This window comes from Malus sylvestris, chromosome 4, assembly GCF_916048215.2.
Source record: "Malus sylvestris chromosome 4, drMalSylv7.2, whole genome shotgun sequence".
Lineage (NCBI taxonomy): Eukaryota > Viridiplantae > Streptophyta > Magnoliopsida > Rosales > Rosaceae > Malus > Malus sylvestris.
This window is the reverse complement of record NC_062263.1, coordinates 18185344-18212240: the sequence shown is the minus strand read 5'-3', so window position 1 is coordinate 18212240 and position 26897 is coordinate 18185344. Positions and strand designations below refer to the sequence as shown.

Below are 26897 nucleotides of genomic sequence, written 5' to 3'. Positions count from 1 at the left end.
GCCGACACCAAAAAGGTGACGAAGCCAGATAAGTATTACGAACAGGTATTCGAATAATCGAGTTACGATGTAGGAAATTATGTATTATTGACGACATCACCCCAAGTCTTTTTTTGACATCCTTTTAGTGTAATTCCAAAGTTTTAACGTAGTTGACCGCCGAGGCGGCTCGATTGACCTTTTAGGGTTGACCGTTGACTTTTTGTTGATTTTTTATAAAATATGTCGGGGACCCTCCTAAGCATATTTCGACGTCCAGATTCCAAATATGCACTCTTTTTTTTCAAATTTAATTATCTTAGTGGAGTATTACTAATGAGACCTAATACTATCCTTAGGAGCGATTACTATCGAAGACCTAATGTGAGTGGGTATTTTCTTTTATAATATATATATATATATATATATATATATATATTTGTTAGCTTCCATTTATATATTTGATAAAGAATTTTCTATGTTACAACTAGATTAGGGTAATGTGTGTGTGTGTGTGTGTAAATTATCGTATTGACAGAATTCATGCAATTATACTACATCCTACGGGATGCACATGTATGCGTACTAGTATGGATGCTTTAATAGTATTTACGATTATGAATAGCATTGCATTGATTAGAATTATCGAATTATCGAGTTACTATGGCATGATCATATTTACGTTATCTGCTCATCGTGTGCTGCACTGGTGTTAGTACTCGCATGGGCCAGAGCCAGTCTTTCACATGTATGTCACATCGCACCGTACGCTCACTTTGGATCCATTGAAGGTGCCAGTCCTGTCCTAGATTGCTATAAGCAATTAGGATTCGTATGTAATGCGCATAGCGCCAGTCTTCACATAATCGTAGTACTAGAACGTAAAACATTATTACACCCAATCATGTTCATGGCAGAATACCTCTATATGAACTCGTGTGTCAGCATGTGTCGATGAGCACTCTATGTGATTTATTTATTTCTGCGAGATATTGTGATTTCTAAAAGTTATATGCTTATTTACGAATTCATGACGTATTAAAGTCTTGAGATATTTCTAGAAGTTATGCTTGTTTATGAATTCATGACGTATTAAAGAGATATTGCAGGCTACCGTCAGTATTTTCATACTATACGTAGTATGTATATTTTGGAAACTATACTTGTTTTACGGCGAGGGGTTATAATGTTTTTCAAAAAGGTTTTTATAAAACTTGATTTTTGGGACAAAGCCATAAAGTGTAGTGGAGTGGAAAATGTGAATAAATTTAAACCTAAAAGTGTCTAAATGTAAGAGTGCACTTTTGAGCGGGAATGAACCCATTTCACGCGTAATGTCAGAGCATAAGTAAAGTACAGTAAAGTAGGATGAGAATTATACCATCGAAGGTAACCACCTTTACCGAGATTTGCCAAGAATCCTCGTCAACACAAAAACTCAGCACTAAAACCTGGAGGGGCGAAAAATAAGGGTGAGTGGGCCTAAAAATAAAATTTTATAAAAATCTTTTTCGAAAACATTAAAACTCATCATTGTAAAACAAGTATAGTTTCCAAAATATACATACTACGTTTAGTAAGAAAATACTTACTAGAGCCAGTAGTATCTCAAGAATGCAATACGTCACAACTTTCGTAAATAAACGCATAACGTTCGTAATCACATATTCTAGCATAAATAAACATATCATATCAAGTGCTCATCGACATATGCTGTTACACGAGTTCATGCAGAGATATTCTGACATGAACATGACTGGGTGTAATAATGACTTACGCTCTAGTATTACAATTACGTGAAGATTGGCGCTATGTGCATCACATAAGAGTCTGAATTGCCTATAGCAATCTAGGACAAGACTGGCACCTACAATGGATCCAAAGTGAGCGTACGATGCAATGTGAACATACACGTGAAAGATTGGCATTGGCCCGAGCGAGTACTAACACCAGTGCAGCACACGATGAGCAAACAACGTAAATATGATCATGCAATGGAAAACTGATAATTTGATAAATAACCCTAATCAATGAGATACTATTCATATTTGAAAATACCATTAAAGCATCCGTACTAATACGCATACATGTGCATCCTGTAAGACGTAGTATAATTGCATGAATTCCGTCAACACGGTAATTTTATATATGTTACCCTAATCTAGGTGTAACGTAGAAAAATATGTGCGTGTGTGTATATATATATACACACACTATATAAAAGAAAAGATCCACTCACAATTAATTGCGATGCCACATCCATTCGAGCTAGGAAGCCGAAGTCTCTGATAGTAATTGCACCTAAGCATAATATTGGGACCCATTAGTAAAAATCAAGTAAAATGATTAAATTTGGAAAAACGGAGTGTGGATTTGGAATCGGAGTGTCGAGATACGCTAACAAGTCAACCGAGATGGTCAATCGTAAAACAAGTCAACGGTTAACCATAAAAGTCAACCGAGACACCCCGATGGCCAACTATGTTAAAACTTCATAATTTTCCTAAATGGATGTCAAAAATGGACTCGGGACATCGAAATTAGCCCAAGAGGGCTTCCAAGAAATTTTCGAAAAAGTCAGCACATAATATTCCAAAAAATATTCTTAGAATATTCTGAGCCCTTCCATAATTAGGCCTAGCTAGAATAGTGGCCCAATTGTTTAGGCCAGGTTTGGGCTTAGGCATTTTTTTTAAACCAAGTTGGGTCTACCCGGTGGGCTCACGGGTTGCACTTGCCGGACCTAATGAAGGAGAACATCGGAAATTTTGGCCAGGAACTTCTTCGACTCCGATCAACCACAAACTTTACTAAACTTGGTTAGTTTAGCTGAGACGTGGAATCCAATTTAAGTTGTGACAATTGAGGTGTTGTCTATTTCCTACCCTTGTTCGAACACCTTTCGATAACATTGAGAATCTTGAAATCCAAGATGACGTTTCTTTGAATGATTTGGTTGCATACCAATGCAATATGACGAAGTATTGCTTATGTTTCCCAACAGTTGAAATCATATGAAGTGAACCAACTTACTCCGTACTTAGAGTCAACAACTACCATCTTTACTTGAAACCGAATGACACTTCTCAATGGAGAAACGTGTCCAAAATCTTTACCAACCTTAAACTTCTTAAATGCACTGTCATTTGTAACGAGCTAGATTTCTGACAGCAGCAATGGAAGAATCAATTCAACGCCTACAATTGCACCATCATGTATCACCTCGGTTGTGTAAACGTAGTTACTGAACACCTATTCCATTTCAGTTGGAATTCAGGAGTATTGATATGGCGTTACCAACAAACCATAAAGAAATCGTTCGAATGGTTATAATCATTTCATGTATCCAAATAGAGATGGAGAAATATCACCATAAGCTCCCGGTACGAGTTATCTTGTACATGTGGAGATTATGATGATATTTCGGTGATTACTAACCGACTTGACAAATCAACCCACTTTCCGTAGGTCCAGATGGACTACATTTTAGATTTCTTGACAAAATTGCTAATTCATGACTTTATCGGATTTTTTGGTGTTTCGATCATCATCTACTCTGATTGTAATTCCATATTCACCTCTTGGTGCTGGAAGGCATTCCAGTCAATCTTGAGTGCATATCTATCCTACTGCACTTCGTATTACTTTTGAAGTAGACTGACCGTTTAGGTAAATCGCTCGAACATTTAAATTTTAGTTGTGATCATTAATTCCTCAATCACCTAACAAATACTCTATTGAACAAATCATTACCGTTTGTGATTGAATATTTTGGAAACTATGATTGTAGTGAGATGTTATGCATTCAATCCAGTTATCTTGTACTCTAGATTTGATAGACTTGTTTTGACCTTCAGATTCTTGAGTGTTCTTTTAGCCTCTCGACATAGTTTTTTCACTAAATTCGAGGGAAATTCAATGTGAATTTGCTCACTATGGCGTTGTGAACTGCATTGTTCAGCTATATGGTGTGTGTGTCACTACTACATCTCACCGTGACACGTGTTTCACTTCCAAGCCCTGGGAAGTCTTCTTGAAGGCTATGAGTACAAAGTTGTTGTCCGATACCACACTTAACCTTCGGACTAATGGCCAGGCAGAACGAATTATCTGGACTTTCGTGGACATATTGTGTTTATCCATTCCAGAACGAATTATCTGGACTTTCGTGGACATATTGTGTTTATCCATTCCATAGTTTTAGCATGATTGTAATAGACACTTATCTCTATTGCATGTAACTATGATTACTATTTTGATTTTTGGTATAGCACCATTCGAGATGTGGTATGGAGACTTTATGCACAGTACATGATTGACAGAGGAGTAATACGAACATGTATTTGAATAATCAAGATTACAATTTAGGAAATTGTGTGCTATTTACGTTGTCACCTGAGAGGCTAGTACGGGAGCACGGTTGAGGTGCTAATCAAATGATTTATATATATTTCCCAAAGAGGTGCAAGATGCTAATATTGCACCCTAGGAAATTTGTTGCTTAGTTGTCAAGACAGCAGTGAGCTGCTAATATTGCTGGTTGCAGGCCGTAATATCAATAACTTATCCGTTGTGTTCGTTAAACAAGTGGACAAGTAGGTTTTTTTACATTAGCACTTTTAGTTATTTACTGTTTGGGCTTGACCCCAAAGATACTACACACTTATCTTCAGAGTATGCGACTCATCAAGTGCGTAGGTGAAAAATATTCTAGGTTCAGTTTTAATTTCAATACAGTTATTTTGACTTTACATTACTATATATATGTATTTTGACGTGATGTTATTATACATATATAAATATTTTCGACTTTATGTTTTTATAAAGAGTATTATATTATAGTATTGTACTGAAGGAGAAGCAAAATATGAGTTTGGAGGCATGAAGGAGGAATCATTGCACTCCGATCGCGATGGAAAGGCATTCATTTTTATGCAACCGCTCTAACTTGATTTCTTCCTTATATGTGTACTTTGTTCTTATCTTTTGGAGTATATTATGTATAACAAGTTATTTCAAATTTCGGGGACGAAATTTTTTTTAAGGTGGGTAGATTGTGACAACCCGTCCCTACTTTTACGATTTTATTAATTTTGAAAGCGTGAATTGATGAAAATGTCCTAGAGGCAATATTATTTTCCGTTGACCGTTAGGTCATGATGCGTATAGGTTATTACTTTACCATATTCCTGAAGTATTCGACGGTACGAACTCATAGGCGCAAGTGGAATCAAAATTGGAGCTGCGATGAACATTTTACGGAACTACGAATTTGAGAACTACTTTTGTGAAAAATTACTATTCTATATTTTATGCATTTTTCAAAATTATTATATTATTATATCATTATTTTAATGTTTTCTAATTGGATATTTTAAATATTTAAATCATTTATTTTTGGCTCATGGGGCCCATACTCACCCAAACTCTCCTCTCATTTTCTGCCATGTGTTTCCTCTCCTCCCTCACTCTACTTCTCTCTTTCTCCTGTAAGACTTCCCTTCCTCTCTTCCTCGATGAAACCCAAGGACGTTGGGAACCACCACCACTACGCACCTCACCGGCGAGCACACCACTCACTGAACCTCCCATCACGAACCCAGACTTGCGTGAGGTCCCTCACTCATTCTCTTTCCCTGCACAGTGGCGCCGCCACTGTTCAAAAATTTCTCCAGCAAAGGTAAGCTTCTTAAACCCTTCAAATCTTCTTGGATCATGCTTTCGAGTACGATTAGAGTAATTTAGAGAAATTATAGTAACGTTTGAACAGAGAATCATGTCAAGGAAAAACTCCCCAATTTTTCTGGCGAGATCCTGAGGTTTTGCAGGCCATTCCTAGCCAACTCCGGCCACAGCTTCGTCCCTCATTGGTATATTTTGAACCCTCACCTCTTGAGCTACATTTTATCTTTTGAATTCCCGATTTTGGTTGAGAAATGAACTAGTTATGGCATTTGGAAATTTCCCAGCCAAACTCGGCCTAGTTCTAGCCAAATCAGATCCAAACTCAGATCCGAACCAGCTAACCCGAACCCATTTAGGAACTTGGAACGAATATTCCATTAACTTTCCAGTTAATTTTAACAGAATATTCCATCTGAGGATGGAATATTCCGTTAAAGTTAATTGTTGATTATTTGTTGACTTTTTCAAAATTTTCTCGAGAATCCTCCTAGGCTAATTTCGACGTCTCGAATCCATTTTTGACATCTGTTTAGTGAAATTCTAAAGTTTTAACGTAGTTGACCGCCGGGGCGTCTCGGTTGACTTTTTAGGGTTAACCGTTGACTTTTTGTTGACCTTTTACGAAAATTGCCCGGGACGCTTCTTAGCGTATTTCGATGCACTGATTCTGAATCCATCGTTCATTTCTCCAAATTCAAACGTTTTAATTTGAGGTTTACTAATGGGTCTCAATATTATGCTTAGGTGCAATTACTATCGGAGACTTCGGCTTCCTAACTTGAACGGATGTGACATCGCAAGTAACTGTGAGTGGGTCTTTTCTATATGACTGCCGTAATTAAATTCACATTTATAGGAAATGACGTAACGATGAGAATTAGGAAATCATTATAAATCCTATGCGATGCTTTGATTAGAATTACAGCTATGGATAATATTACATTGACTAGAATTATTGAATCATTGAGGATTGACTATATTTATGTTATATGCTCATCATTTGTTGCACCGGTGTTAGTACTCGCCCAGGTCAGGGCCAATTTTCACGTGTATGTGCACATCGCACCTTACGCTCACTTTGGATCCATTGTAGGTGCCAATCCTATCCTAGATTGCTATAGGCAATTAGGACTCGTATGTGCTGCGCATAGCGCCAGTCTTCACATGATTGTAGTACTAGAGCGTATACTATTGTTACAATCATTCCTTTTCATGTCAGAATATCTCTGCATGAACTCGTGTGTCAGCATTTGTCAATGAGCACCCAATGTGATATATTTATTTCTGCAAAATATTGTGATTTCTAGAAGTTATGCTTATTTGCGAAATTTGTGGCGTATTGGAGTCTTGAGATATTGCAAGCTACAGTAAGTATTGTCATACTATACATAGTATGTATATTTTGGAAACTATATTTGTTTTACGGCGAAGGGTTATAATGTTTTCAAAAAGGTTTTTATAAAACTATATTTTTTTGGCTCACTCACTCTTGTTTTTCGCCCCTCCAGATTTAGTAGCTGTGCTTTCGTGTTAACAAGGACTCTTGGCAAATCTCAATATAGGTGGTTACCTTCGAGGGTATAATTCTCATCCTACTTTACTGTACTTTACTTATGCTCGACATCACGTGTGAAATAGGTTCATTCCCGCTCAAAAGCACACTCTTATACTTAGGCACTTTTAGGCTTAAATTTATTCACATTTTCCATATCACTACACTTTATGGCTTCGTCACATTCCTGATGTCGGCCAGCACAACTTGATTCGGAGTCCAGATGGACATTCTGAATCGGGATGTGTCAGCCATAAATCTCTCCATTGCATCATGAGATGCTAGTTGATAGATAATAACTTTAAAGCATGGGAGTTTAATACAGTCGTATCCATATTTTTTGTTGTTATGGAAGTACAGTCATATATACTTAGATACTAAGGAACATGTTATATATATATAACTATATGTTAAGCCTTGACTATCTGTCTGAGTGTCTGTAGCTTTTGATTCCACTCCAAACTCCAACAAGCAAAAGCATCGTGCCATTAAAAAAAGCTTTCTTTTTGTAAAGTTAATCTGGACAAAGCTCGACTTATACACTTTGGTAAAAAAGAAAAGAAATTAAAGGTAAGATAAGATTCTAGGTCTATCATTGCTGCTGTGGTGTGTACATGAGCGCATTAACCTCTTAATTTTTGACATTTTGGTACTTAAATTTGAATAACACATATCTTTGTTTCAATATATAAACTTATTCAGTATTCAGTTTATTTGTTTCATTATATACCTTGAAAAGAAAGAGTCTGTTAGTGCATGGTAGTTGTTTACTTCACACCCGCATGGAATATTGTCATTAGCACACAAATATGACCTGATTGTGAATCGTTAACGATAGTTAGATAATCTCATATACGCCTCCAATATCTTAAGTAAACCTTCTCTCTTTTTTTCTTTTTTTTCATACAAAAGTGATTTATGCAGTCATTCGCTCTTCCTTTTTATATACTCATGTTTATTTCTTATCTTTGAACTGAATAAATCAAAGAAAAAATAAGAGACACAAACTAACAAGATTGTAGAATGCAAAAAAAAAATAGTTGTGAGCAATTCATTTTTCTTTTTACGTGACGTGCGGTGCTGTGAGTAATTGTAAGGCAAAAACACGTATGTTATTCCATAACCACCTCTTAAGCAAGGTTTAATATTCTAAGTAGGGCAAAAAATACAAACAGAACCAGCTCAATTCTTCCACTTCATAATAAGTACAAACAATGCATGATTTCATGGGAAATTTCATCTTAAGCAAAGATAAAGTGTAAAACGACAATCGTTGTTGGTGTTTTGTATAACAACTCTATCTGGTCGAAACAGCAAAACCCAATGCCCTCTCTGTCAAACATGGTCAACGATTTGGTCAAGCAACCGTCCCAAGCAACACAAAGCCACCAAATAACATGTAGAAATTAATGTCGTTTTTTAAGTTTTTTGACATTTTGGGAGCAGCCTCTCCATAAATAGGGGTAAGGCTAGCCGACATTCACCTCTCCCAGACCCTGCGTAAAGCGGGAGCCTTGTGCACTGGGTACGACCCTTTTAAGTTTTTTGACATTAATATTTTTTTATAAATATTTTTAAATAAATAACATTAAGAATTCAAGACCATGTTTTACTCAACAATAATAGGACCAAATTATTTGTCTTGTTATTATTATGTTGCATTTGATTTAATTTTGTGGTCATCAAGTATGGAATGGTAGGTGTGGCTAAGTACCAAAGTAGATGGAATGTCAAGCAATAATATGGATCATTAACTTCTTCATTCTTATTAGATATATTTCACCAAACTTTGGTAGTGTTTCATTGCATATATCATATATGAAAGTTGGGACACCAAAACTTATCAAAGTATTACGAATCACGGCGTGATTAAGGACTATCAAGTAGTTATGCAAGCAATGAGGGTCCTTGAATCAAAAGATCTATGTGTGAAACGAGATGGACCTGAAGCTTGATAAAAGTTAAGAACTAAATGACACGCTAATTTTAACTATTAAATTTCTTCTTCATGTTCATAACTTTCAAAATAACTTGGGCTTAGCTAATTTGGTGAGAGCAATGTATTCTCTAAACCTCTTCGTAATTTACTTAATTATTTCATAATTTAGTTTAAATTTTTGTTACCCATATATAGGCTTTCTAAAAACATGAGTATGAGAATGTTTCATTTGTTCAATTTTGCTTTTTATATAAGAAACAGTCATAATTATAAAAAATAATCACATACTATGACATACCATATGTCCCTAGGATAGGATTTTGACCCAAATTTGATTTGAACCGATATAATTAATAGGATGGATCGTGATTTTCAATCTGATTATTCGTACAAGACCTGAACCCCATAGTCTAATTATACATGGACCCGGATACGAATCGAGGCTGATCAAATTGGACTTAATATAACATATTATTTGATTTTTATGTTATTCACTTTTGTATAATGGCAATTTAAGTTTTTTATGCAATAAAAATACACTTATATTATATTTTCTATTATTCATCATGAAAGTTTTAATTAAAAATAGAAAATATAATAAAACAATGAGATTACTAGTGATATTTTCATCTTTTCTAGGTCTTAAATTTAATCCGATAAATTTGATTACGAACCTAATCGGATCTGGAATGACAAGTTAAATTCGATGATCCGAATATGGATCAATACCGATTCAATCCGAATCCAACCCGTTTACAGGTCTATATGCCACACTATTTAGTGAATACAAACTGCACTATAACTAAAAAAAAAAAAAAACTAACTACACTAAAACTTAAAGGGAAACGCTAGTTACATTCCTGCTTGTACCTTCTCTTTTTACCATTTTCTTTATTTTTAAGAACTTTTAATATCACTTGAACATTAGTTACATTTCATTTGTAAATTCGTCTAGTGAAAGCTCTTTTGCTGACAAAATCAATTTTGTTGGCTCAAAATTCGTCGTTAGAGATGGATTTTCTAGTAGTGTGATAATGTTAACCGATTATTTTTTATTTTTTATTTTTTTAAGTTACTATTCAAAGATCATCCTTACAAAAAAAAATAACTAAATTCAAACTCATTTAGTCATCTAACTTCTTGTCCAATAAGAACATAATCATATTTTATGGTTGAACAAAGAAATCATGACAATTAATCAAAAAATTAACTAAATTTTGATTCTGTTAATTTTTTAAATAGTTCATCTCTATAGACTGCTGGTCTATAACATAAACGATTTCGATAATCTAAGTAATATTATTGAATCTTAAAAATAAAGAAAAATATAAAAGGAGAAGGTAATATTGTAGAACAAAAAAACGACAAAAAGTCACTAAAATTTGGTGAAGTTTGGAATGATTGATGAATGCAAAAGCAAAAACAGGTGGGCGTGTGCGATGTGAACGTGACATGGTGCAAAAACAAATGGGGGGACCAACTCTTCTCAGCTCACTTCCTCAACCAAATTACGAAAACTGGAATCTTGTCCTTGCAAACCCATCCCACCGTTTCACCAACGCACCATCGCTCCTACTCAAATTTGAGCTTTCCCTCTCTCTCTCTCCTCCGCAGGCAGATAGAGACAGTGAGGAGAGAGGGAGTTGCCCAGTCGCAACCCCTCACTTTATCTCCTTGCGGGGCCCCACTGGCCAACTGCTCTCTTACCCATTGTGGAAAAACATTGGACCCCCTGTCGTCTCAGAGACTCCTCTCTCTCCTCTCTCTCCTTCACTTGCTCTCCACGGTGTTCTAACTAGTAACTTCTGTTCTTCTCATTATATTTTATTTTTTGTTCCATTATTCGGGTTTGTTGGTTGGATTCACTTTTCCCTTTTATTCAAAAAAAATTTCATCCCCCTCAGTGCCTCACCACCTTTTCGAGTTATTCCTCTTAGCCAATTTTTATGGTCTCTCCATCTCTCTTCCATCTTTTCACACCGCCATGGAGGTTTCCCCTCTCCTTCTCTCTCTCCTCCTCCTCCTCATCCCCTCCTCTGCCCAAATGCCAGGTACCCTTCTCTCTCTTTTGAATCTTTACGCTTTACTCAAATGATTTTAGTTTTCTAGTATTTTTCTTCGTTGAACTGGTTGAATCCGAACAATTGTACTAAAAAGGCATGATTTTTTTAGTATTTTAAGTACAATTTTAGCTTGTTTCTTAGTTCTTAGAAAAACCCATTGTATGAAAATTACTTTAGAAGTGAAAAATCGGCTTAAGTTTTAATGAATTCAGCCATGGATCACAAGTTTCTAAGTTTTTTATTAAACCCATGTTTTAGTTTTACTCAGTTAGTCAAAATTCCTTTATAAAGTTCCTTCCTTGTGTAATTTGAAGCAGGATTTGTGAGTTTGGATTGTGGAGGTGAAGAAATTTTCACTGATGATCTGGGTCTGGAGTGGACTCCTGATCAGCTCAATTACGGCGAAACGGCCTTTATAGCTGTTTCAAATGAATCGAGGAAGCAATACTCGACGGTGAGGTACTTTCCGGCGGATCCGAGAAAATATTGTTACACATTGAATGTCACAAGTAGGACTAGGTACCTTCTAAGAGCGACATTCTTGTATGGTAACTTTGACACCAATAATGCTTATCCCAAATTTGACATTTCTGTTGGGGCAACGCATTGGTCTTCGATTGTAATTTCGGATGCCAATACGATAGAGATGCGAGAGCTTATATTTCTGGCTATGCGTCCGACTGTAAGTGTGTGTTTGTCCAATGCTACGACGGGACAGCCTTTTATATCGACTCTTGAGCTTCGACAATTCAATGGTTCTATGTATTATACTGAATTTGAGCAACAGTTCTATCTCAGTGTCTCCGCTAGGATTAATTTCGGTGCGGATGATGAAGCGCCAGTCAGGTATGCTAAATTTATCTTCTTAGAAGGGCTTCACAGCCTACTCTTTGATGTAGGTATTGGTCCAAATGTGTGCAACAAACTACTGCAAAATCAAACTTTGTAATAATTCAATATCTGAGCTGGGAAATTTGTAGTCTGAACTCTTTTCGCAATGACAAAGATTTATGATTTTTAAGGTTATGCATTCTGTGAATTTCAGGTATCCTGATGACCCCTTCGATAGAATATGGTTATCAGACTCTGTCAAGAAAGCAAATTACCTCGTCGACATTGCTGCTGGAACCAAAAAAGTGTCAACCAAGTTGCCAATTGACATTAATAGCGATGAAAGGCCGCCCGAAAAAGTTATGCAGACAGCTGTAGTTGGCACAAATGGAACACTGACTTACCGGCTGAACCTGGATGGTTTTCCTGGTTTTGGATGGGCATTTACCTACTTCGCAGAAATTGAAGATTTAGCTGAAGATGAGTCTAGAAAGTTTAGGCTAGTACTTCCGGGATATACTGAACTCAGCAAAGCTGTTGTTAATATTGAGGAAAATGCTCAAGGAAAATATCGTCTCTATGAACCAGGGTATACAAACTTATCCTTTCCGTTTGTATTATCGTTCAAATTTGGCAAAACATCCGATTCTTCCAGGGGGCCGCTCTTGAATGCAATGGAGATAAATAAATATCTGGAAATAAATGATGGTTCTCAAGATGGTAAGTTCAACAGTAGTGTCTGGATGGTTTATGGCTCCCCTTCTCACTTGACGCTATGGTGCTAATTTTTTTGCACGGTTTATGCTATTACCACATGGTCTTGTTCATCATGCTCTCAAATGAATCTTTTGAAGCTTTCCAGTTTTATGTGATACTTGGTTTGTATGATTTTCAGGAGGTGTTATTTCCAGTTTTGTTTCACACTACTCATCAGCAGATTGGACTTTGGAAGGCGGTGATCCATGCCTCCCAGTTCCATGGTCTTGGGTTGAGTGTAACTCAAATCCACAACCAAGAATAGTTAAAATGTACAGCTTATATTTTTCTAGTTAAAGTTATAGTATGAATTACTACTGCTTCTGCATAGGTATATAGTTCGGAGCTGACGACGACTTTTGTATCCCTTTGCTTGGCAGAAAATTGTCTAGTAAGAATATTACCGGGAATATCCCTTCAGACTTGACAAAGTTGAACGGTTTAGAAGAGTTGTAAGTTTCATATTGCGTTCTTGTTTTTATGAATGGTATCTAGTGTTTCCAAGTTTAGTTTTGTAAAACCTGATGTTCTTTGTTGTTTCATCGTTTGTATTTGTGTTCTAATTACAGATGGCTTGATGGGAACTCACTGACTGGTACAATACCTGATTTCACTGGATGTGTGGACTTGAAGATTATGTAAGTGATCTTACTTATTCTAACGATGCTTTTCTTAAAGAGCTAATACTAATAAAATAGCTTTGGATTATACAGTCATCTTGAGAACAATCAGTTGACGGGCGGACTCTCCTCTTTCACAAACCTACCAAGTTTGAAGGAACTGTAAGTTTTCGGGGACTCACATTAGTTTACTTAAAATTGGAGAAAAAATGTGTGAGACTGTGTGTCAGTTGTTCTTTCAAGCAATCAGTCACATGGCCCTCTTTGTGTATATTTTTATCAATTAATTAAATGATTTTACTGAAATAGTGATTAGTATATAACGTGTGGCTTCCACCACATGCTTCTGGCACAAGTTATACATTAACAGACTTCGGTATTTTTTTCAGCTTAAAAGACCTTCAATGTGTGGGTGCCAGTGTTGTAATTAATGTTATATATTGTCGTCCCGTAACTAACAACTTAAGTTTTTGGCTCTAGTAGTTGTCTGACATGGTATTAAAGTTCGGGTTGCTTGATTCCTGGGTTCAGGACCTCCATTCCCCAGTTTCCTCATATTTTTTTATTGCAAGGTGCATGTCTGATGAGTTATACATCGCTTGGCATCTCTACGTACTAGAGGCTGCACATGAAATAAAATGTTAGCGTGAACTAAATTTTGGGCCATTCCCTAATCACTTAAGTTTTTGGATGTGTTTGTACATGGAACATTTTCATATGTAAAGATAGTCTAAGATACATCATACCATAAATTCCATGTCTATTTGAGAAAAACGAATAGAAGATTATTATGACTAAGTACTTGGAAAATAAGTAACTCTAAGAAATTATTTATGCTGCTCATTTTGCTTTTATTTTCCATTTTTCTAATCAATTTCTGACATGCTGGTTTTTATATAAGATCTTAGCGAATCTGATGTTTGCAGGTATGTTCAAAATAACATGTTAAGCGGAACAGTGCCATCGGGTCTTCTCGATAAAGTGGTTAATATGAAGTGAGTGGCATTTTTTGCAAATAAAACTGAAGAGCATGAGAAGCAAGCTATATGTGAATTTTAAAGCTTAAAATCAGTGTAAACCTTGTATTATGTTTATCTGTTTCAATTATAGTAGAAATCAGTGGGTCCTAAAGTAAGTGCATGTCTTCATCCTTATCTTCGTTCATCACATCTCTCTCTCTCTCACTCCCAAAACTATCCAATTTCTCTCTCTACTCTAGTCATGTGGACTGTCTAGGATTTACTCCAATGTATTCATCACCGCTCTTTTATTTTGTTTTCCGACAGCTACACTGGAAATGTTAATCTTCGGAAAGGGAAAACAAGTGGGAGCCGCACAAACATTATTATTGGTACGTCAGTTGGGGCTGCTGTCTTGGTCATAGCTACTATTGTATCTGGCGTACTTTTACGGAAGGGGAGGAAGAAATGTTACGAGCATGGTACAAGTCTGAAATAACTTTGAGGTTTACATGGTTTTAGTTTTCTCTTAATTTTACTTTGCTTGAATGTGGTGACATTATTCTAACTTGCTACAGACCAACTTGGGCATCCACCTGCGCAAGGAATACATTTTTCTAAGTGTGATGCTCCTAATGAATCTGCACACTGCTTCTCTTATGCCGAAATTGAAGAGGCTACTAGAAAGTTTGAGAAGAAAATAGGTTCCGGAGGTTTTGGAGTTGTTTACTACGGTAAAATGAAGGATGAAAAGGAAATTGCTGTCAAAGTTCTAACCAGCAATTCCTACCAGGGAAAGCGAGAATTTTCAAATGAGGTTAGTTTTTGTAATATTGGACATCTTTTACATTTCAGGTTACTTTTTCTTTCTTTGAGAGGATGCTTAACCCTGTCTGTTTGCTACTGTGGTAGACTGGTAGTGCCTTTTGTATCTTTCTATTTATTGAACTGGTGATGATTCTTCTTTTTCTTGGGGTCGAAAATTTATTTCGTATTTTTGTTATGTTTCCCATGCATATAAAATATGAAATGTAAACTAGTGGCAAACAACTGCTTGGAAACCTCTACCAATTTAGGAAGAAATAATTAACAGAAAGTTAAGTTGGACGGGGAATTCCAAGGATTAAAGTGTTTCCACATAACCTTGAATTTGCATTGATATATTTTTCTCTAAATCATAAAATATTCCGATTTTGCATCACTTTTGGAAACTAAATGGGATGAAGCAGAGGTGTTTTTAGAATTTCTCCGCTGTTCCCTTCTAGTGTAGAAGAGCATTCATAAAGAAAATTTCTCTCGTTGTTCTAGACATATCCTGTCACTTGACATTTACTGTTGGATGTCAAAACTGGAACTGTACGGACTGACATATGCTTCAATATCATCTAGGTAACTCTTCTTTCGAGGATACATCACAGAAACCTGGTGCAGTTTCTTGGGTATTGCCAAGAGGATGGAAGAAGTATGCTGATTTACGAGTTTATGCATAATGGAACTCTCAAGGAACATCTTTATGGTAAGCTTGCTTGTTATTCATTGAATCTATCGAAATTTGGACCGCGAACGAGTTTTGAATTGTTTGTATTATGTAGGCCCATTAACACACGAACAGAGTATCAATTGGATCAAACGCCTTGAGATTGCTGAAGATGCTGCAAAAGGTCTAACAAGCTAAAGAGTTCTCGTTAGTTATTATTTTTCACTTTAAGTGGCAGCCAAAGTAACTCTTCCGTAGTTATATTATTAAATAATTCATGCTCTTTCTCGTGGTTGTTCAGGAATCGAATACCTTCACACAGGCTGTGTTCCAGCCATCATTCATAGAGATTTAAAAAGCAGCAACATTTTAATTGACAAACACATGAGAGCAAAGGTTTCAGATTTTGGTCTTTCCAAACTTGCAGTAGATGGGGCATCCCATGTGTCAAGCATAGTTCGGGGCACTGTAGGGTATCTGGATCCTGAGTAAGGCCTTGATTTCCATAGAAGTTTCTGTTTCTCTTTGAGTTACCATCATATTGAGATAAGTTAAATATATTACTGCTTCTGTTGTTGAGTGACCGTGAAGCGGTAAATGCCTTCCTTTGGTAGGGTGCTCCAATTGGTAATTCAATTGTGCTATACATAGTAGGGCTTTAGAAGGTAGCGACGGCACAATAGTTATACTTAATGTCTGACTACTCACAAAAGCAATCAAAATAAAATAATTTCTGCCACAGAAGTCTCTATTGAAAGCCGTTCTCAGTGTTTTCCTTCTGTGTTTATTACAGTAAATACATAATAAGAGCTTTTTTGGTCAAATACATGGATCAAAATTGAACTGAACCGTAAATTTTACAATTTCATCTCTTACCCCGTATTTCTGTGCGTTAAATTGAGTTCTTTGTCGTCATTGGTGTTCAGGTATTACATCTCCCAGCAGTTGACAGACAAGAGTGACGTATACAGTTTCGGTGTCATTCTGCTTGAGCTGATATCAGGTCAAGAAGCGATATCTAATGAAAACTTTGGTGTTAACTGCCGTAACATAGTGCAATGGGTAAGAGTAGTTTGCTTTGCATTGCAGTGAAGTATTTGAAACTTTTGATCACTGGCCGTAAACTTTTGATCAGTATTAATACTGAAAGTAAAACATTGGCATAATACTTAAAATTACCATCATTATGAGTTGTTCCCCTTCTTACCTGTGAAAATGGTTTGTCACAGGCAAAATTACACATTGAGAGTGGCGACATTCAAGGAATAATCGACCCCTCACTGGATGGCGAATACGACATCCAGTCAATGTGGAAGATAGCAGAAAAAGCCTTAATGTGTGTTCAAGCACACGGATTCATGAGGCCGTCCATGTCAGAAGTTCTCAAAGAAATCCAAGATGCAATCTCAATGGAAAGGGATGCCGGAGCAGTTAGAGAAGGTAACTCAGATATATCGAGGAATTCAATCCATTCAATTCATTCTTCCTTGAACATGGGTTCCCTGGACCTTGGCAGAAATGATAATTTCTTGTCGATCGATGAGTCTGTCGCACGGCCAACTGCTCGATAGTAATTCGGTTGGCATACACGACGTATAAATATTTTTCTTCTCCTATCATAATCTTTGGTTGTACATCGAGTTTGCATTAGTATGACTCTTACTCTTAGCCATGTCGGTAAGTCTAGGAAGGAGAAAGGGATCAAAATAGCTACGATTTTAGGTTGCATGTTTTGATGGTGCAAAATTATTAGCATAATGGAATGCTGTATTGAATTTTTGATTGAGCGCCCTTTACAAAAAGTGTCGTGCGGAAGCGTCAACTGATACGTTCAAGATTATGAGCGAGAAAGTAAACGAATTACAACAACAACATCGAGATTTATACTGGTTCGGCTATGTTAGATTGACAAAGATTTACGAGGTATGTGCAACACTCCAACATCTCTCACACCTCTCGTCAACAATTAATCGCACGAAAGAAATGGCATTCACAATGAACATCGACATGGTCTTGAAGAACCCGAAGTCACGAACCAAACCTTGAAGCCGAATAGCTTCCTTCGTGGAAATAATAAAACACCACTGTACGCGAAATGTACCGTAAAATCCACTTCGCAACTTGTCAAAGTCCTTTCCTCGGATTATCATATATCGATATATCGACTCACAATACCAACAGCTTGAATATGAAGTCAAGTAAAAACTATAGCAGACGTCAAATTACAACATCATTTGTGCCAGGAGACGTTGAAACAGCAAGTTTGAAAAGAGAGTCAAAAGGTGTACTGATTTGGACTTGTCATCGATCCTGACAAGCCGTTTATTGAAAAAATAAACACAATGGTCATGACTTCTTGTGTACTTCTGGCCAATCATAAACTGATCAAATTACGTGTCCGATTGTCGTGAAAACTGTTTCTAACTCATACAATACGTTTATGTAATTTACGAAGTCAATTAGCTTTATCAGAAACTTTTAATCCTTGCGAGTGATGCATGCAAGTATTTTTTTTCCAATCATCGTGCAAGAAAGTCGTCTTAATATCAAGTTGAGCCAACTCAAAGTCGTATTGCACATCCAAAATCAATGCCTTCTTTCTGAGCGAAACTTTTGCTATCATTCTAGTTTTGAATCTTACAGAAGATTCCAACTTCTTGGCCTAAATCCATATGCACCCATTTTTCTTCCCATTTGGTAACTAAACCGGATTCCAAAGTTTTATTTTTATGAAGAGACTTCATTTCCTCTCCCGTAGCCACTGTTCTAAACAAGTAAAAAATTTCGCCTAGTTTCCTAGGTCCTGCCTAGGTGCTAAGTGATAGTCACTGCATCGATTAATCTCTTCAGTGTTTGAAAGTTAAGAAATGGAACCTACTTAGGCACCCGGCCAGGCCCACCTAACTTGCCCAGACCTGCCTAAGCGCCTATCTAGCCCGTCCAAACCCATTTAGGTCGCGACTTTCACTGAGACAAAAAATATATAGCTTTCATTTTGTATTTTATTTTTCAATAAATTGTAAAAAACTTGTTGAATACTAACACACTTTTTATGCTAGTTACCCAATGCAATTATGTTTTTTTTTAACAAATGATATTATCTACACTAAGGGGGAGGAGATGGGCTTAGCCTCACAATGGGTTAATAATAATGTGGTTCAAATTCATCTTTGGCGAGAATCGAACCTAAGACCTTTAACTTAGAGTAAATTGTAGCAATGATCCCTCAACTTTAATCAAATTGGAGCAATGGTCCCTCAACTAAAAATCCATTACCATTGGTCCCTCAACTTATCAAAATGTGTAGTTATAGTCATTTTTCATCAATTTCGTCAAAATTTTGTTAAAATAAGTTATGTTGGAATAATCATTTATATAATTAGGGTCTCTCAACTCATCAAAGTGTGTAATTATGGTCTTTTTCATCAACTACGTCAAATTTTTTGTCAAAGCGAGTTATGTTGGAAGGACCATTGCTACAATTAGGTTAAAGTTTAGGGACCATTTCTCCAGTTGAATTAAAGTTGAGAGACCAATGGTAATGGATTTTTAGTTAAGGGACCATAGCTGCACATTTTGATGAGTTGAGAGGCCAATGATAATGGATTTTTAGTTGTAGGACCATTGCTCCAATTGAGTTAAAGTTAAGGGACCATAGCTACAATTTACTCGGTAACTTACAAGTGAAAAGAAATACCACTAGACCGTAGTACTAAGTGGCAGTGCAATTATGTAGTTCTTAAGTATAAGCATACACTTATTTGTACGATATATAGTAAAAAAAAATTAAATTCACCTAGTCAACCTAGGCTCCAGCTTATCCCTTGACTAAGCCTGACGTCTTTTAAAACCTTGACGGTAGCTTATTCAAATCTTCATTCTTTAACCTTCTAATTTATGCTTTGTAAGTAAACGAAATGTCATCTTCAATATCTGGAAGTGCAAACCAGGAAGAGTGGAGGAAGAAAACATAGTGAGAAATAGAAGATGACGGCTAGACCTAAACCCTAAGGGGGCGTTTGTTGCACTAGACTATCTCAGACTGGACTAAGCTCAGGGACTAAGTTAGACTGGCTTAGACTAGACTAAGCTGGATTAATTTAGTGAAGCGTTTGTTCCAGTGTCGGACTAACAAGTAAAATAATATTTTTTTTTCTTTTTCCTTTACCATTTTCCAGAACACTTTCTCTGTCCGACAAAGTTCTCCCTTTTCTCCATTTTTTCTTGAAATGTTATCCTCACAACCCAGAATCATCGTCTGCTTGATTGGGTTCTTCTGATAATCCCCATGTGGAGCCTCTGCAACCACAGCTTCATCTCAATATTTTGCACATCTTCACAAATTTGCTCAAATAAAAAAACCCATATTCGCTGGAATTGCAAAAACCCATATTCAAATCACAAAACCCAAATTCAATCCCAAATTCGCTTGAATCACAAAACCCAACTTCGTTGGAAGTGCAAATCCCATATTTGAATCACGAAACCCAGACAAAGAGATCCTGGGTTCGCGATGTAGGCAATGGTGAAGTGAGCAAACGAAGCAAGCCGGGAGAGGAGAGTTCGAGAGTGTAGGCAGGCAACGGCGAAGCGAGCAGACGAAGCAAGCAGGGAGAAGAGAGTTCGCGAGTGTAGGCAACAGCGAAGCGAGCAGATGAGAGGAGAGAGGACGCAACGCAGACAGAGAACGGGACACAGCATGGTCTTAGCAATCCCATGGTTTTTTGGGGGATTGGCTAAGAGCTCCTAGTGAAGGAGATAGTCCGTGCGAGTCCCCTTTAGTCCCACTTAACTTAGTCCCATCACCTATCAAACATGGGACTGTAATCCAGTCCAGTCCAGTCCCATTTAATGAGGCCAAACAAACGAGCCCTAAGAGTGCGAAAATCCTAGGCCCGATTTTAAGTTGGTACCATGTAGAATTATGTATCCTTGTTTTAATGTGGGTAAGGGTACAATATAATAGGGATAAGACAAGCCCTATTAAGGTAGGATGCAAATACCAGTTACAAATATACGACTGACAATAATTACAGAGAAGAATTCAGAGTCAAACATCAAACGAATGACATCTGCTTCTGAAAATCCTAGCTATTCTTAAGGATTCTACTCTAACTTATCAAGAAGGCTTTAAAATGACATGAAAATAAGCAAGACAACCAAATATATGTAATTAGTCATAATTTCTCAAGCTAAGTATGATTCGTGCGCTCGGTCCCGTTTTTGTTGTGGTGTCTCTCTAACCATGGAGTGCCTGTTGAGAACGAGTCTCACACTGATAGGAGGAGAGATTTTGCATGGGCTTATAAGTAGTTGGGTTACTCCCCATATTGCCAATTGATTTTATGGTGGAGCCCAACTTTCTTCATAATATCAGAGCAGGTTGTCCCATATATGACGCCAAACGGCCATACACGCTCCACATCACCCTGTTGTATTGTCAACATGTTAGACTTGAAAATTCGGCATCTGCATTGATGATAGGAGGGACCTTGCATGAGGTACTCCTCATGTTGCCAATTGATTTTATGATGAAACCCAACTTTCTTCAATGCCTCACAATACCCTAATATTGACAAAACTTCAAAAATGGATCAGACTTACTCTCTACCATTTTCTTATATGAGATTCTTGATTTCTTATTATCACTTTTGATTTTCAATCATTTTCTTCTGCTTCGATAATATTTCCAAGACAACATCTTTATGCGTCATAATGTACACACATACTCTTCTAGATTCTAGACAAGTCATCAGCAAAGAAGACAAAATAATAGTTCCTCCCAAACATGCATTATCGGAAGGACTACACACATCAGTGTTAACATAATCTAGAATACCTTAGATACGATGAATTGCAACCAAACTTTACTTAGTTTTGTTTTCCCAACACGCAATGTGCATACATAATGTGTACTTGTCTTACCGGATTATAAGATATCAACTCACATAATCCAACAACTAGGAACATTGTTTAGGATAACACGTACGAAGGGAATCTCTTTAACCTATATGCTCGAGAAGACTACCATTTTGAAATTACCACAATTCATATGTATGTAAAGTTATTCATGGACTCATTACCTAGAATACATCTAGTAATTCTACTATAGTGATCTTGACTTTGTGATTAATCAATGGACTAACCATTGTATCACTTTAAGCAATTCACTAATATTGATTATTTTGAAGGCATACATCCAACAATGGTGAGTGACGATCCGATTATCACGCAACCTAGCTCGCTAGTTGGGGTCAGGAGTTTCTCTTGAAGCCAGGGGAGTGGTTTCAACCGGATTTCCTTCCGGGGTTGAAGTACTCAGGAATACGAATTTGGAGGTCGAAACTTAAGTTTGAGGAGTGGTTCCACGAACAGTCCCCAGGTCCTTTATCCGCTTTTCCATATCAACAATGTTCGAACAGTTCTCTGCCTAGAAGCCTTCGAAATCTTTTGGAGATCATCAACAGTTACGCAGATATTCTTCAGGGCTTCCCAAATCTGGTCCTTGGTGGTTGCTAGGGATGGGCAATGGTTCTGGTGGGCGGGTAACAACGGTTATTTATCCATAACCGTTTATTCTCATACCCGCATAACCGTTTACCCGTTGGGTAATTTTCTAAACGGTTATACCCATACTCATAACCGTGTACCTATTTAACCGTAACCATTTAGTACCCGTTTACCCATTTATCATTTTTAAACCCGTTTATCATTTCTTTTTTACCATTTAATAATTTTTCACCTGTCTACGTGTTTTGTAAACAACTTGAAAATTAAAAAAGAAAAATTTGTCATAATTTTGTTTTTCTAACAATTAAACATCGTTATAGGTACATTCATCGTACATTTTCACATTTTAATTTTTTAAGTCCGTATATTATTCCAATAATTGAAATAATAGTTTACAGACGATATTTTTAACTGTTAGCAATGAAGGTAATATAAAATTTGCTAAGTATTCTTGGGTTACAAAAACTGTTAAAAGACAGTATTATTGGATTATTTGACTCGGAATGTAAAATATTAACATAATATATATAATGGACCATGAAATTTAAAGTGATTAAGGAAAACTATATTATATTAGCTATAGAAATCATGCACTATAGTCAATAGCATTGATATAAGTTTTGTCCGATAGGGGGGTTTGCGTTAATTTTACATATATAAAATAAATGAGTAAATGGTTACCCGTTTATAACCGCGGTTAATACCCATAACCGCCCATTTAAATTTTGCGGGTAAACGGTTATACCCATAACCGTTTATTTATCAAAACGGTTACCCATAACTGTAACCGTGAAATTTAAATAGACGGGTAACCGCGGTTACCCATAACTGATAGGTATTTGCCCATAGTGGTTGCGCTCTCTAAAAGCTAGTTGCTTCCGTCTTAGGTGGTAGCGTCATTGTTAGTGGACATGTTGAGCATTCAGTTATTGTGAGAACAGTAATCTGGTTTTCAATGAAAGCATCGATTGTTAGAATTAAATTTCCGTACCAAAAAGTCATAAAACGACAAAAGTATGTCTTCCACAATATAATGTGGTTCATCATAACAAGTCATTGAAAATATCTTCCATAAAATAGACAAATAATCTAGTTTCCCACAAAATAAAATCAATTCCCACTGCTTCATCATTTCTTTTCTAACTACTTCCACCCTATACTTCAGTTCATGAGTTGACAACAAATCTGGATCGACGTTATCAAAATATATCGTTTGCCCTCCACATATGAATATACTTTAATGTAAACAAATCAGCATTTGCAATTTGACAGCACATGTATCTCAACCTATATAATGCTAAAAAGTCACAAATGCACAAGAATAACTTAAAGAATTAAATACAATGGGTTAAAGATATTGCAGTATATATGCATTGTGAAAGAAATTAAAGAATTAAAGACAATGGGTGAAAGGCACTACAGGAAAAATCACATCTTTCACGTCTGCCCTCCTCTCCTCATATGAACTTTATGAGCATAAGAAACTTAAAGAATTAAAATTCAAAGAAGATTAAGACAAAAATTGAAAGGTTGTGTACTACCAGACCATGGCCTGCATGAAACCACATTATCTTTTTTTTTTTTAACAAACGATATTATCTACACTAAGGGGAGGAGGTGGGCTTAGCTCATAATGGACTAGCATTAATGTGGTTCAAATTTACTTTTGGCGAAAATCGAGCCTAAGACCTCTCACTTACATATGAAGAATAATACCACTAGACCGTCATACTAAGTGGTAAACGAAATTATCAATTAAAGACAAAATTGTAAGGCCTGTATGCATTCAAACTGGTATAAATTGATAAAAAAAAATAAAAAAACAATTCAAATTCAAATTAGATTAAGACTCTAACTCATGATCAAAGACATGTTGGCACTAGAAAAAAAAAAACAAGGGTTTATTAAAGGCATTAGGATTTCTAAACTAAATACATAAGAAATTAAGCGCGACTTCACCTTCACCTCTTCTCTTAGCCATTGACATGGTTTTACAAGTTTAATTCACTCTTCGACAGCGTTCAAATTTTTTTGCTGTGAAATCTAATTTCAGTTGAACCATAAGTCATACTAAATGTCCACGGCATGGGATGTAATTTGGATTGAAATGACCAATTTGACCCCTCTATGTGAAAGTCACATGAGTTTATTTAGCGGAAGACTAACAGAAGTTTAGATTTGGCCCTCAATTGCTAACTATGCTCACCACGAGGTTTTAATTAACAACGTTTTCACCACGAGGGTCACATTAAAAATGTCGTGTCACCACAAGGACCAAAAAAAATATTTGGCCTAATCTAAGATACCAGTGTGGTACTAGCCAAAGGGTATTTGGCAGTCAAGCTAGTATAAAATCTTAGAGCTTAAGCAGTAGACAAGATAGCAAAGTATGTGTTACCATGTGAACCTTAGGTGGGTGTATTTATACTAGTAGGGAGAGAGTCCTTAGGATATTGAATCCACATTAAACTGGGAGATTTCTGAAAGATATCTAGCATAAGATATTGCTTCTTTTTAGGATTATCTAGCAAAAGTCCTAGGTTTAGTTTGGTTCCTATGTTTGGATTGGATAGTCACAAGGTTTAATGTATGTTGAGTGAAATCTCCACTTCCAAAATTGTTTAAGTTGAAGGTATGGATAGATTATTCATTAAGGAAATCCATCTCTCTCAAGCATAATATACATTAACAATTTCGGACAAACAAACACCCTAGGGCTTGTGTTTGGTGTCTATGGTTAGGTTGGATACTAATTAGATTTATTGCATGTTGAATGAGAAATCAATGACAACTTCCCAATTTGTCAAAGTTGAAGAAGATGGGTTTATCATGATGAAGACTCTAGAACTTTGTTTATTGTCTATTGTTTAATTGGATACTCGCTAACCAAGGTATAAAATATCGATGATATCGGAAATATCGGGATATTATCGATATTCATAAAAATTAAATAAAAACGATGGAAATTGTAAGAAAAACTTGGAAATTTTTATTGAAACTTTGTAGGATGTTTATTTAGCCAATTATCTATTAGTTTATCACAAAAAAAATTGGAAGGAAATGCATTGCATGATGGATTTAACTGATTTAAGTTGATTATATAGCGAGCTGGCAAACATTGTGAGTGTAGAAAATATGTAGTAATTAATGAAATAAGTTTAAACACACCATAATCATTTATATATAATGAATTAGTACAATATTTTACACTTCATACATTGCATGGTAAGATACATGAGTGACTTAGTACCACAGATAGTTCCTATCAAGGTCTAAAAGATCGATGATATCGGAAATATCGGTAGTCCAAAAACACGGAAATTTCGATGAAAATATTGGAATAATATCGATATTTTAGATCTTGGATTCAACGAATGTTGAATGAGAAATGGATGGCAACTTCGAAATTTGTCTAAGTCAAAGGTAGTAGATAGATTTATCATGAAAGAATCTGTCTTGTTCCTTCAGTATATTAATGATTTCGAACAACAAACACTCTAGGACATTGTTTGGTGTATATGGCTAAATTAGATACTTTTTTTTGGTCAAACAATAAATTTTGTTAGATTAGATACTGATGGAGTCTGAACCCATACCATCATGCAAAGACTCAACACATTTCCAGTATTGTGGTAAAGAGCCACTTGCTAGATTGGATATTCACTAGATTCAATTCATGTTAAATGAGAGATAAAATGACGACTTCGAAATTTGTCTAAGTTAACGGTAGTACATAAATTTACTATGAAGGAATCTCTCTTGTGCATTACATGTATAAACGATTTCAAGTCGACAAACAACATAGGACTTTGTTTGGTGTCTTTAGTTGGATTGGATACTTGCTAAATTTAATGCATGTCGAATGAGGAATGAATGCGAACCTCTAAATTTGTCTAAATTAGGGTATATACATGTGATGCAAATAACCTTTTTCTCTCATTTTTAACAACCATTAACAATTTCGAACCAACGAATACGTAAGGCATTGTTTGTTTTCTATGATCAGATTGCTCACTCATTCACTAGATTCAATGTATAAGTTTGAAGGAGGAATTAAATGTCAACTTCTAAATTTGTCTAATTTAAAAGTAGAAAACTTATTAGTAATGGAAGAAATCATTTCTTAATCACACCATTTTTGTAAGAATTGAAGAGATTAGTTTCCTTCATAGCTAATCCATTTTATACATTTAATTTGAACAAAATTTGGAAGTTGTCATTCATTTTTTCTTTCAACATGCTTTGAACCTACTCTGATATCTAATCCAATCCTTACACGAGTTGAAAATGTTGGAAAAAATGACAATATTCATTAAAATAATTTCAATAGTACAACTTGTATAACACACGAACTCAACTTAACGGGCAAAAACAACAAATTCAAAGAATTAAATTAAAACGGATAAATCCGCACAAACAACTAAAAATCTTACAAAGACTAAAATTTTGTTATTAAATATTTATAAAATCTATTACCTAACTTATACATGCCGACGTTGTTCTAAAAATCTTCAACTACCGCAGTA

General features: G+C 36.0%; 1 protein-coding gene across 2 annotated transcripts; it reads left to right on the top strand.

Annotated features, from left to right (window-relative positions):
• Window positions 1–10695: 10695 nt before the first annotated feature.
• Window positions 10696–17640, top strand: LOC126619543 (probable LRR receptor-like serine/threonine-protein kinase At1g67720). Of its 2 annotated transcripts, none has more exons than XM_050287948.1 (15): window positions 10696–11206; window positions 11533–12064; window positions 12264–12769; window positions 12945–13077; window positions 13186–13257; window positions 13375–13443; window positions 13519–13587; window positions 14352–14420; window positions 14712–14866; window positions 14963–15201; window positions 15774–15900; window positions 15977–16045; window positions 16163–16349; window positions 16788–16923; window positions 17091–17640. In XM_050287948.1, the coding sequence occupies exons 1-15, from the start codon at window positions 11140–11142 to the stop codon at window positions 17430–17432; spliced, it is 2772 nt and encodes a 923-aa protein (XP_050143905.1). In that variant the 5' UTR covers window positions 10696–11139; the 3' UTR covers window positions 17433–17640. The 2 variants fall into 2 exon arrangements, with proteins under 2 accessions (XP_050143905.1, XP_050143906.1); XM_050287949.1 differs by having other exon boundaries at window positions 10697–11206; window positions 11536–12064.
• The last annotated feature ends 9257 nt before the right edge of the window (window positions 17641–26897 follow it).

What these genes read in the sequence shown, in the direction of transcription:
- LOC126619543 (XM_050287948.1), top strand. Translation starts at nt 11,140, where the DNA reads ATGGAGGTTTCCCCTCTCCTTCTCTCTCTCCTCCTCCTCCTCATCCCC. An exon ending in AAATGATGGTTCTCAAGATG is followed by an intron (nt 12,770 to 12,944) that starts GTAAGTTCAACA and finishes TATGATTTTCAG; the next exon opens with GAGGTGTTATTTCCAGTTTT. An exon ending in GATAAAGTGGTTAATATGAA is followed by an intron (nt 14,421 to 14,711) that starts GTGAGTGGCATT and finishes GTTTTCCGACAG; the next exon opens with CTACACTGGAAATGTTAATC.